Below are 12354 nucleotides of genomic sequence, written 5' to 3' on the forward strand. Positions count from 1 at the left end.
CACCCTTATAAGTCCAAACAGAAATGTTTGGAATACTCAAGGTAAGAGAAAACAAGTTTAAAAAGCACGTGACAAAGCATCTGCCAATACATTCTCAGACCCCTTTTTATGGCAGATGTTCAGGTTGTACTCCTGAATGATCAAAGCCCACCGCATGAGTCTTTGATTTTGATTGAACATCCTGGAAAGAAAGACAAGGGGGTTATGGTCTGTGAAGACAGTGATCGGTTCCACACTCAAGCCAAGGTAAGCTTCAAAATGCTGTAATGCCAAAAGTAGTGCAAGCGCTTCCTTCTCAATGGTAGAATATCTACCTTGATGAAGATTAAACTTCCTTGAGAAGTAGCTTACAGGATGTTCTATTCCATCTTTATCATCCTGCAAAAGGACAGCTCCTACCCCAACAGCACTGGCATCTATGTCCAGTTTAAATGGCAAACTAAAATTTGGGGCGGAAAGAACAGGAGAACACGAGAGCAATCCTTTTAGATGTTCAAAAGCATGCTGACATTCATCAGACCAAGTAAAAGGTGTAGAAGGGCTGGTCAAAGTTGTTAAAGGAGCAGCTACCGTAGAAAAGTTTTTACAAAAGCGACGGTAGAATCCTGCCATCCCCAGGAATCGACGGAGCTCCCTTCTGCTTGAAGGAATAGGAAAGTCAGAAATCACTTTGACTTTCGCATCCACCGGACACACTTTTCCTCCACCAACCTGTTGGCCCAGATAGACAATGGTACCTTTTCCAAACTCGCACTTTGAAAGATTGAGCGTCAGCGAGGCAACTGAAAGACGTTTGAAAACCTCAAGCAAAACAGAAAGATGTGTAGACCAGTCATTTGAATATATCACAATGTCGTCTAGATATACTCGGCAGTTTGGAACATCTCCCAGTACTCTATTGACAAGCCTTTGAAATGTAGCCGGTGCGTTACATAGCCCAAAAGGCATCACTGTGTACTGAAGAAAACAGTCTGGTGTAACAAAAGCTGAGATATCCGAGGCCTGCTTGGTTAGCGGTACTTGCCAATACCCTTTCAGCATGTCAAGTTTAGTGACAAATTTTGCTGGTCCGATTTCATCAATACAGTCTTCAATGAGGGGTAACGGGTGTGCATCAAGGATGGTGACAGCATTCACCTTACGAAAGTCCGTGCAGAACCTTGGACTCCCGTCAGCCTTCATGTCTAATAGACATGGAGAACTCCATGGGCTGCAACTCTGAATGGCGAGTCCATTTTTAACAAGGTACTCCACTTCCTTTTTCATGATCTCCCTCTTTGTGGCATTGACACGGTATGCTCTCTGCTTTATAGGTGCAGGATTGGAAAGAACAATGTCATGAGACACCACATTAGTCCTGGTAGGAACATCCCCAAACAGACATTGGAAGTCTGATATGAGTTTTGTGATGTCCTCCACTTGATCACCTGCTAAATGTGACAAATAGTCAGGCAGTTTAGCCAGTATTTCACTATTACTAAGCCTTGCAACTTGTGGAGGATCTTTGCGTGTTACCATATCCTCCTCAGCCGACTTTGACACACAGGTTACATGGGAAATAGCTTCAACCCGATTCTGGGTTGGTTGGTTGGTCTCTCTTGAATGATACGGTTTTATCATATTGACATGACAGAGCCTGGTCTTGCGGCGGCGATCAGGAGTTTGAATAATGTAGTTTGTTTCACTAAGTTTCTTTTCTACCACATATGGTCCAGAGAACTTTGTTTCTAGAGAAGAGCCAGGGACGGGCAGCAAGATCAAAACCTTTTCACCAGTGTTGAACTCACGAGTGACTGCGTTCTGGTCATAACGTTGCTTCATTTTGACCTGCTTTGAAGCCAAGGCTTTCTGCGCAAGTGCACAAGCTACCTGAAGGCGCTCTCTCATCTTTGAAACATACTTTGGAATACTTTTTACAGAGTGAGAGGGTGAGATTAGTTGGTCTTTAAGGACATTTAAAGGTCCCCTAACCTCATGTCCAAACACAAGTCCAGCGGGGCTACACCCTAAAGTGTCCTGCACTGTTCCACGCACGGCAAACAATAGAAATGGGATACTATCATCCCAGTCTTTCTCGGTATCCATACAGTATTTTCTCAGCATCGCTTTTAATGTCTGGTGAAACCTTTCAAGTGCACCTTGGCTTTCAGGGTGGTAAGAGCTTGAGGTGACATGCTCTACACCCAACTGTTTTAGTGCCTGGGCAAAGGTTCTAGACTTAAAGTTTGTGCCCTGGTCCGTTTGGACAACTTTGGGAAGACCAAACACTGAGAAAAACTTTACCAGAGCTTTGGTAATCATGGGAGCTGTGATCCTCCGTAGGGGCACGGCCTCAGGAAACCTGGTGGAAGCACACATTATAGTCAAGATGAACTGGTTTCCATTTCTAGACTTTGGCAAAGGCCCCACACAATCTACAATCACCCTTCCAAATGGATCATCCACAACTAGAATTGGGGACAAAGGAGCAGGAGGTATAACCTGGTTTGGCTTGCCTGCAACTTGGCAAACATGGCAAGTACGACAATAGAGTGAAACATCAGATTTGAGACCTGGCCAAAAGAAGTGTTTGAGAACTTTGTTATAAGTTTTATTTATACCCAGATGCCCCGACAGTGGGTGATCGTGTGCTAATGCGAGCACCTGCATGCGGTACCTTGTTGGCACAACCACCTGATAAATGGTACTCCAGTCTTCCAAGCTTTCACCAGCCCAGCGTCGCAACAGGAGACCATCATCAACCATATATGCCACCTTCTTCCCCTGGGCTTCCTCCTGGGTAAGAACAGAAGAAAGACATTTCAACAAAGTCATGTCCTGCTTTTGAGCAGCGATGAATTCCTCCCTGGAAGCTGGTAATTCCATCATCTCCGGACCTGGAAGAGGAAATACATTTTTAGACTTGTTGAGTTCCGTCTCTGATCCGGCCGATTGAGTCTGCTCTGTAGCAAGAAAAGAGTCAGACAAATCAAGACTGTATTTCTTGGACTGGGCCCGCGTAACCACACAAGCAGGAAAAATGTCAGGCATTGGTTCAAAGACCACACTTGTATCAGGTGTGTCCAACACCTCAGGCACAGGCAATACCTTTCCACCTGCCAAGTCATTTCCTAGAATGAGATCAATCCCCTTTATGGGCAAGGTGGGAAGAACAGCAACCCTGCAAAAACCACTCACAAGAGATGAGTCAAGGTGGATATTATGCAGTGGTGCAGATACAAAGGTCATTCCAATACCTTGAACAACCACTCTGGACTGACAAGATGACATGATAGGTAAGGACAAAATACCCTCCCTAATGATTGTCTGGGAACCACCTGTGTCCCTCAGGATTTTGACTTGTCGGCCATCCTTTGGATCCCCTGTTAAAGAAACAAGACCCTGGGTAATAAAAGGTATGAAACAGGGATCTAGTTCATTCTCATCTTTAGCCGTTTGGTTGCTGGAGTGCGACACATTTTTAAGCAACCCAACACCTTTTGTCTGTGTTGCCAAAGCCTTGCTCTTTAATGAAAGGCAGTCAGCAATGACATGGCCTTTTTTATGACAGTAAAAGCACTCCCTTACCTCTCGTGGAGAAAGGGATTGCTGCTTAGCCTTAGCTTCTGACTGAGTGGGGTCAGGTTTTTGTTGACAACTGTTCAAAACTTTATCTGCACGAGGTACAGACACAAATACATTCTTGTGGGTCAACATGAACTCATCAGCGACAATGGCTGCTTTAGACAAAGAGGCCACCTTTTGCTCATTCAAGAAAACTACCAGTCTCTCCGGCAATGTGTTCTTGAAGTCTTCCAACAGAATCAGCTGGCGGAGGGATTCAAAGTCACTTTTAACCTCACTTGCAGCACACCATTTATCAAAAAGTAGTCCCTTCTCACGCGCAAACTCCACATAGGTCTGGCCACTAGACCTCTTATGGTTCCTGAATTTTTGCCTGTAAGCTTCAGGTACAAGTTCATAAGCACGTAGGATTGACTTTTTCAATACCTCATACTTCATGCCCTCCTCAGCTGACAGTGACGAAACAACCTCCTGCGCTTTACCTATGAGCTTGCACTGCAATAGAACAGCTCACACCTCCTTTGGCCACTCCAGTGCCACAGCAATCCTCTCAAATGAATTGAAGTAAGAGTCTACTTCTGACTCCCTAAACACAGGCACCAAAGTAATATTCTTGCTGACATCAAACTTGTTTTTGTCCGACACCACCTGTGGAGAATCAGAGTAAACAGATGAACAAGGAGGTGCGTTGCCATGTGAAAGTCTTAGAGCTTCTACCTCCAGCTGTTTCAGCTTAATCTCTTTTTCAGCTTCAATTTCCAACTTGCGCATTTCAAGTTTGAAATCAAACTCAGCTTTTCTTACCAACTCCCTCTCCTGTGCCTCCAGCTGTAGGCGAGCCAGCCGAACCTTAAGTCTGACATTACCACTGGAGCCACTGAGCTCTGGTGACACTGGATCGAACCGTGGTAAAGTCGCAGGGGGCGCCGGTGGCTCTGCCGACCCCCTTGATGGCGTTGCCATTACATCAACACCTTCATCTTTTGAAGGAGGGAGTTCTAAATCAACAGAAGGAACATCACAAACATCTACATCCATTTTACTTGGGTCCACCAGGACTTTAATCTCAACCAGTTTTTGAACAACAATGTTCTTAATTTCAGCTTTTGAAAAGTGTTTTTTCACTGAAATATCAAAATGCTCAGCCAGACATAACAAGTCATCCTTACGACACAATTCCAGCTGTACATGGCTAGGAGCCTGTACAAACTCCTCTAAGCTAAAGCTCATTTCTAAACAGACGCAAGGATCTCTCAAATTATTATGGATGTCTACAGCTCAGGGAAAAGAGAGATCCCGGACGAGCCCCCACTTGTTACGGCCCCCCCCTTTTTTTTGTGAGGAGGGGAGTAACACGACAGCCACAATCATTTGACAGAGTCCAGGTGAATGTTGTAAAAAAGAGGGATTTATTGATAACGAAAATCCCGGAAGGCTCACACAAACTGTGGGGGAGAAAGGGGCGGTTAGGGGGGTGCCAAATCATAGAAAATAATAAAACAAAACAGGGCCTAACTACCGTCTGAACTAAGGAAACAAAACGAAAACAAAAACCCTGTTTATCTAATCTAACAAAAGTTTCCACCAAAACTTTACATGGGTGGCACCCACCTCCTTACCTAGTGTATCTAACAGAAAATACAACTACGTGATGAAATGTACAGGGTACCCCAAACTTACCTCGCCCTCTAACTCCCACCACAAACCTTCACACAAAGAGCAACAAGACATGTGTCAGGTAACAAAGCCAGCTCCCGCTCTCCCCAGCTGGGCTGCTTAAATAAGGCCTCCCTGCATGCTGATTGGCCCATAGTTGATGAGGATCAATCAGAGGAGATTGACACCAGCTTTCCCTAGTACCTGTGAAGAAACAAAGAGGGAGGGAAAAAAAGAAACAAACAGCCTGCCAGGCATGTAACAAGACCAATACAAAATAGCACACAACACTGAGGTGGATTTTACAAATAAGAGTGGTGTGCATATATCCCCCTCTTACACCGATTCTCCTTATAAAATCTAGTGGTACCAGATTACTTTCCAAAATGCCAAATTAGAATATAGAAATAAAATGCACCATATATAATGTAAGCTCAGTATAAATACAACTGTTGTGACAGTTGTAAACAGCTTTAAAGTAAGGCTTGCATATAAAATAATATCCCAAGCTCTGAACATATCAGTCTGTTGTTCAAAAACAGAAAGAGAACAGCCCAGATCCCCCATGATAACTAAGAAGAAGCTACAGAGAGTCACAGCCCAGGTGGTAGAATTGGTCAACAGGTCAAATTAGTCATTTGGTCCACAAATCAGACCCTTATAAAAAAAAAGTGGCAAGAAAAAAGCCAGTGTTTAATAAAAGCAATGAGAAATGTTTTTTATACAGTATATGTTATACAAGGCACATAGGGGACACAACAGACATCTGAAAGGAGGTGCTCTGGTCAGATGGTACAGAAATTGGTAGAAATCAAACACTGCACACCAACCTCAAAGCAAAAAATGGTGGCGGGGGCTTCATGCTGTGTCAGTAATATTCTTAAGTAGGGACAAAGAAGGTGTTCGGAGTTAACGAAAAAAGGGATTGCGCTAAATTAAAAGCAATACTGGAAGGAAACCTGTTGGAGCTACAATGTAGTGGTTAAGATCAAGGGTCATATTCATGTGTAAGATGTACTCACAAATGCATTCCTCGCTTTTTATGTTTTTATTTATATAAAACATTGAAAACCGTGTACTAACTTAAGACACTTCACAGCCATCCACTTCTACATTCCAGTCTGTCATAAAATTCCCCAAAAAATACATTGATGCCTATAACAAAACACTGTTTTTCACTTTTGCAAAGGACTGTATCACTTCCCTCTACTTTTGAATGATGGTGTTAGTAATATTGGTTGTAATGTTATGAGTCATGGGGCTACTTGTCTAAAAGGAAGAGAACAAGATTCTGTGACCATTTGTTAGGTCCAGCCACTTAAACACTAAACAGGCAAACAGGATCACATAGAAAACATTCCATGTGCCAGACCCACACAGTCCACTCAGAACGAAAACATTCCTTGAGCATCCGCACATTCACACGTGCTTCCTGTCCCCTGGCTGCATTGGCCCATAACACTTTCGCCTGCTGGCATCACAGGAAGGCAAAGTCCCATGTCAGCTTTTCCTATAGAGGAAAAACTAAGCATACCCTCCTATTGTTCACCCCGACGTGTAGCTGTTTTGTTATTTAGCCGATGGAAAACAGAGCTTTTAACATAATGTGCGCACAAAGCGTCCCAGTGGAAGTTCGGATGACAGATCCAATAAACACATCTTATCAGTTGAAACACCAGCGAGTGTAAACACTAACTCACTGCAGAACTCTGAAAATATTGGCATCTTGCTTCTGTCTGAACAGAATCAACAACATCAGCATCAGTGACTGTGTCCACCAGTAAACAAAAGGAAGTGGTCACCACCACATGGCAGAGTGGATCTTGGATTACAACTGTGACCATCCCACTTGTCACCGCTGATACAGGTAGCTGTCTGTTCTTCATCGTCCTCCAGTACTGATCCTGTCCTGTTAGCTATATGGCAACTTTGCCAAACTCTTCCTGCCAGTTCCTAAGAGTGTTTATGCTAATGTGGCCTGTTGGGAATGGCTTAATAAATGAGTGAAATGTATATAAAAACAAGAGTGATAAATGGATCTTGAGCTAAACATGATCCTTCCTGAGGAAGACAGGAGTCATTTTTCATTTTGAATGACTGGACCTACTTCTCTGCCCAAGAGTATATCATTAGTACAAGATGTTTTCAATTTAGGATCAGTAAATGTTGACGTTACAGTGCAGAGTAAGTTTTCCATGGGATGAATACATCGGTTCCCAAGGAGTTTAAGTATTTTCCAGGTCTGGATAAATATGGAAAAAATAAGAGTATTTAAAAATATTTGTATTTCCGACATGTTGTTCTTATATAGATCCACTTTTCAATCAGATAATCTCTGCAAATGTCTGTCCTTCCATTCATCTATGCATATGTCAGTCAGTCCCTTTATTTATCTGTCCACCAGTGCATATATTTACAACCTAAGGTTGGTAATATTTTCTGTATATTTATAGGGAGCTTCTGTTTTTATACTTTAAGAAAGGGAAAAATTGACAGGGGCCCCCAGAAAGTGGAGCATTTAGGTATTTAGAAATGTGTAGAAATCCAGATCCATAAACGTCCTATGTCTTTTCTGTGTCACATAGACCAGCCACATTTGGGTGAGAACTACCCCAGCCATACGGAGATGGCTCTTGTTTACCAATCAGCTGCATGGATCCTTGCAGGACTCCTTTTGGCCATCATTATCTTTCTCATTGTGGCATTACTCATCAACAAGAAAAAGAAGTGGGTGCAGATGTCCTGCTACAGCGCACCAAAGAAGGTGAGCGATTATCCCCAAATTAATAGCCTGGTGACATGAGATGATTTTTGATTTGACTGGCTCTAACCAGTGAACAGTTTTTTAGAAACACAGCTTGATTGCAGCTACATTTAATATGTAGCGTCAATCAGGTCACACTAACAAAAAGGCTCTTCAGTGTGGAAGGTGCTACTGAGGAAAGGAGGTGGGAAAATTACTTTGGCTCATTTAGGATGCGATAGAACAAAAGAGAGCACAACCTAGCAGATAACAGGAAGGCTGAAAAGAGTACAACAAAGTTCCCATTTATCAATTTGAGCTTTTTAGCTGTTGGTTTTGGAATATGCTGTTTTTGGAAATGTTGGCACTCATTTGGAAATCTCAAAGTTAAAGTAGGGGTTCACTTTTTATAGAAAATTACATCGTCTGTGTTGTCTTTTATTATAGTTTTATTAAAGTTCTTAGAGAGAAATTGGAATCATACACAATCCAGTATATACAGGTCGGAAATAGGACACAAAATCCTGATTGCTCCATCTTTAAGCAAAATATCTAACAAAGAAATGTTACTGTTGAGCTTAATTTCTGACTTTTCCTAGGAAGCATTTTCCCTGATTTTTCCGTTCCTGGCCCAGTCAGTACTAAAACTGTCACAGCTTAAGAATAAATGGTGTTTCCCTTTGCTCTTTGCTTTCAGATAGCAAAAGGTCGTGCCACCCATAAACCTTTAAATGAGCCTATAATGTCAAAATATCAAGTTATCTCTTTTTCTACAACAAGCAAGCACCAGTGAATATAAATCATGATGCTGTCACTGCAGGTCTACTAAATAATGGCCTTAATGTGTTGTTTTCCCTTCTTCTCCCCCCACAGACGGTCATCCTGAAGAAACATGTGAACAAAAATTCAGTCATCTACATGGAGACCTCCAAGGAGAATAAGTTTCAGAATATGAAGAGCGACTGCGGCATCATCCACTTCTCTCCAGAGATAAGCTCGCCTCCCTGTACGGAGAAGATGACCATTCCCAGGGCCAAACTGAGCATGGGCAGTGACTGGACGCCACGCTAAAAAGAAATTTATAACAGCAACGGAAGCAAAAGAAATTCCCATACTGCTCAGTTTATCCCACTTTTTCTTTTGTGTGAGAGATAAACTCAGCAAGAAGCATATGACCAATGCTGTTTTTTTATCATTCGCCGATTATCTTCGTAGTTTGGACGTTCGATTGAGCGACAAACTTATAGGGCAATGGACTAGTGGATGTATTAAGAATACAGCCAGTCTGGGTTGCAAGGAGGATCTAGAGAGACTCATCTGCCAGAATCAAACTCTTGTACTGTAAAACACTTGCTTCTTACTGTTTCATTTGAAACTGGAACTTTGCAGATGAAGAAGGAAGATAAAAAGCTTTAGGACAGGGGTTTGGGCTGTGGCATAAAGGGAACATTAAGAATGCTAACCCCCCCCCCACAAAATGCAGCAGTGCATCGTGGATGTAACCATCGTTAGCAGGCCAGATTCAAACCCCTGCATTAGAATGTGTGGTTTTCATTTTAGTTATTGTATATTTTTACAGGATTTGTATCATATGTGGTGTTGTTTCTGTTTTGTTTCTTACTTTAGAGCCATTTTAAAGTTATGTTTATGCTATTTGGAACGTTCCCACACACTTCACAAATAACAGTTTTGTCTAACTTCAAATGAGTGGAGCCATTCCTTTTTCAAAGAAAACCAGTTAAAGCAGCTGCAGTGCCTTGCTTAAGTATTCATATCCCTTGAACACATTTTGTCACATTACAATCTGAAAATGTATGCATTTTACTAATACTTTCTGTGATTGACCAACACAAAATATAAGGAATCTGAAGGGAAAGGAAATGTGATTTTCAGAATTTTTTACAAATAAAAGTCTGAAAGGTTTTGTAGAAAGACGTCTTCCTGTAGTTACAGCTGCAAGTCTTTTGGAGCATCACCAGATAAAGACAAAAAATGTTGCCAATTGTATTTTGCAAAGAAGCTCTTACGCTATCAAATTGCATGGAGAGCCAATTGGATTCTCATCCTATTTCTGCTACAACTACTTCTCACCATAGGGATCTATCATACATAAAATTTATTGGCCAAAAGATTACATTTCGGTCTCACCTGACCAGAGGAACATTTTTCCATGTGCTTGCTGCATGACTCCACAAATCTCATAAATCTCTCTCATATTTAGGACATTTGTGGAGTTCACAACTAAAAACTGTCCTGCCAAAACAATTATCCACATTTGTGACTCACTTAACCTATTTATTTTGTAGACAAGGTTAAATATACAAGTACACCACACCTTTCAGAATTTTATTCGTAAATAAAATGAAAATGATGTTTCCTTTTGCTTCCACAGTTGTTTTCTTTTTCTTGTTGGTCTAACACATACAGTCCAGAAGAAACATTGAAATTTATGGCTTCAGTTTGACTCAATGTGAAAAAATTCAAGGGTATTAACTTTTCTGCAGACACTGGAGGTGAACTGAGTCTAAAATGTACCTTCCAGTCATCTTCTTTCAGCCAGAACTCTGTAACTCATTTGAAAGCTATTAGAAGTGAACCAGGCTGATGGATGTTCCTTCAAGTTGTTTCAGGTTATGACCAGACAAGTTAAAAAAATATATGGATCGGCAAGGAATGTCCATAACATTTCTTTCACTTATTTGAAGCAGAGCTGCTGTTTATACATGTCAGCAATTGCTTGGGATTATTATTTATAGAGCCTTAATTCTACAACCTTAGTATTTTTTTACATGCATTACTTTGGTTTTAATATTTAGCCAGTGTCAAGAAAAAAGTAGTATACACAAGGATAAAGAGTTTTGGATCATCCACTGTTTATATTCGGAGGAATAATGTGAAGTGTTGTCATTATAGGAGTTGAGAATGTGTAGGTGTTGGTATGTAAAATTTCTGTGTTTTAAAGACACATCACTTTCCTCAGAGCCAGCAAGGAAAAACAAAAATATCATTGTTCAAAATTCCTGAAAGAATAAAAGCCCCAATCAGGGACTATTTAGGTACACAGAGACGTTGAACCACTAGAGGTGAAGGTTCTGGACCTGCTTGGTCCGCACAAAGGACAGATTCCGAGAAGCATTGCAAAACAGTCTAGTTTTTGGATCAGAGTTGTCTCTTCTTTGCCAATATCCCAATTCTGAAACAGTTCCAATGCCAAAATAGGTCAGAAACCAATTTATTCTGAAGTGTTTGCAGTACATGTGTCTGTTTGAATCATAAGCTTTAAAACAAAGAAGCGGACCGTAAAAGCTTACACGTAAAACCTCTGTCCTATGTGTAAAAACGTAAATTCGTAGACGTAAGAAAATCTTATTTATTTTTTCACATAGCTTTATTTATTAATACTAAAGTATAGTTTGAGATTTTTTTCTTTATTGAAAATAGCTTTAAGTAGCTAAATATAATGTACATTGTAGACTGTTTATCATTTCTCTTTGCTATATTCTCTACCTTATTTATTTCAGTGCTGCAAATCTTGTAAATATGTTTCTAGATTAGAAACTGTAACATTTATGCTTTTTATTTTAAAAAATAAATGTGTGAACCGGAGAGGCTTGTGCTGATAAACTTGGATTTCAAAAACATCAGTGATGTCATTCAAGATGGTGTTGGTTAGAGGTTTTGCTTCACTTGCATACCCACACACATCTGGTCCTAGACTTGTGCTACAAATGGGAATTCTTCTACATTTAGTTCCCTTAGATCTGATTGCTTTTCAGTTGCAAATTGATTCAACAGAGATGGTGCTGTGGAGTGAGGGTGTTTGAGTATGAATGAAGAGGTAGAAGACCTCTTCTCTGGGCTGGTAAAATACTGAATGAAATGACTCAAGGCCTGGACGTTTGGCTTAACCGCAACTGGTGCTTTGACTTGCCCTGCTAAGATTACCTATAAACTTTAAGGTAAAGAAGCTTCTGGGAGTAAAAAATTAACCATCTCAGTGTCTTCAAGTCAACTTATTTACCAAATATACCGTATATATAATTGGATGCAATCTACATGCCCACTGGTTAACAGGAAAACCTGTTAACCAGAATGGTTTTTCCTAACAAGAAAATCCATCAAGATTTTTCTAGTTAGCAACCTTATAGGCTGTTTGGCATTATGAGTGTTTCTTCAAATCCCAGGACATTTAAATAAAAATGTGATTTTTTTGTCAGTAAACTGACAATGACTCATCATTTACACAGTTTTTTGAGTTAATTAGCTGATTAGGGTGTGACATTGTGAGCTTCTAATAATCTCTTTGTTCACAGTATTCTAATTTTACGAGACACTCAATGTTGGGTTTTCATTATCTCTAAGCAACAAGCATAAAAATAACAAGAGGACAA

General features: G+C 40.8%; 1 protein-coding gene across 3 annotated transcripts in view; it reads left to right on the forward strand.

The window, feature by feature from the left end:
- The window catches only part of LOC114134246 (cysteine-rich motor neuron 1 protein), a 47769-nt gene extending 36165 nt beyond the window's left edge, over positions 1–11604 (forward strand). For all 3 annotated transcript variants that reach the window (XM_028000703.1, XM_028000704.1, XM_028000705.1), the window contains 3 exons: positions 6965–7087; positions 7806–7984; positions 8837–11604. In XM_028000703.1, the coding sequence (XP_027856504.1) occupies positions 6965–7087; positions 7806–7984; positions 8837–9034 (500 nt within the window). In that variant the 3' untranslated portion in view covers positions 9035–11604. The remainder of the gene's footprint in view (positions 1–6964; positions 7088–7805; positions 7985–8836) is intronic.
- The last annotated feature ends 750 nt before the right edge of the window (positions 11605–12354 follow it).

The sequence above is a fragment of the Xiphophorus couchianus genome, chromosome 19, assembly GCF_001444195.1.
Source record: "Xiphophorus couchianus chromosome 19, X_couchianus-1.0, whole genome shotgun sequence".
In the NCBI taxonomy this organism is placed as follows: Eukaryota; Metazoa; Chordata; class Actinopteri; order Cyprinodontiformes; family Poeciliidae; genus Xiphophorus; species Xiphophorus couchianus.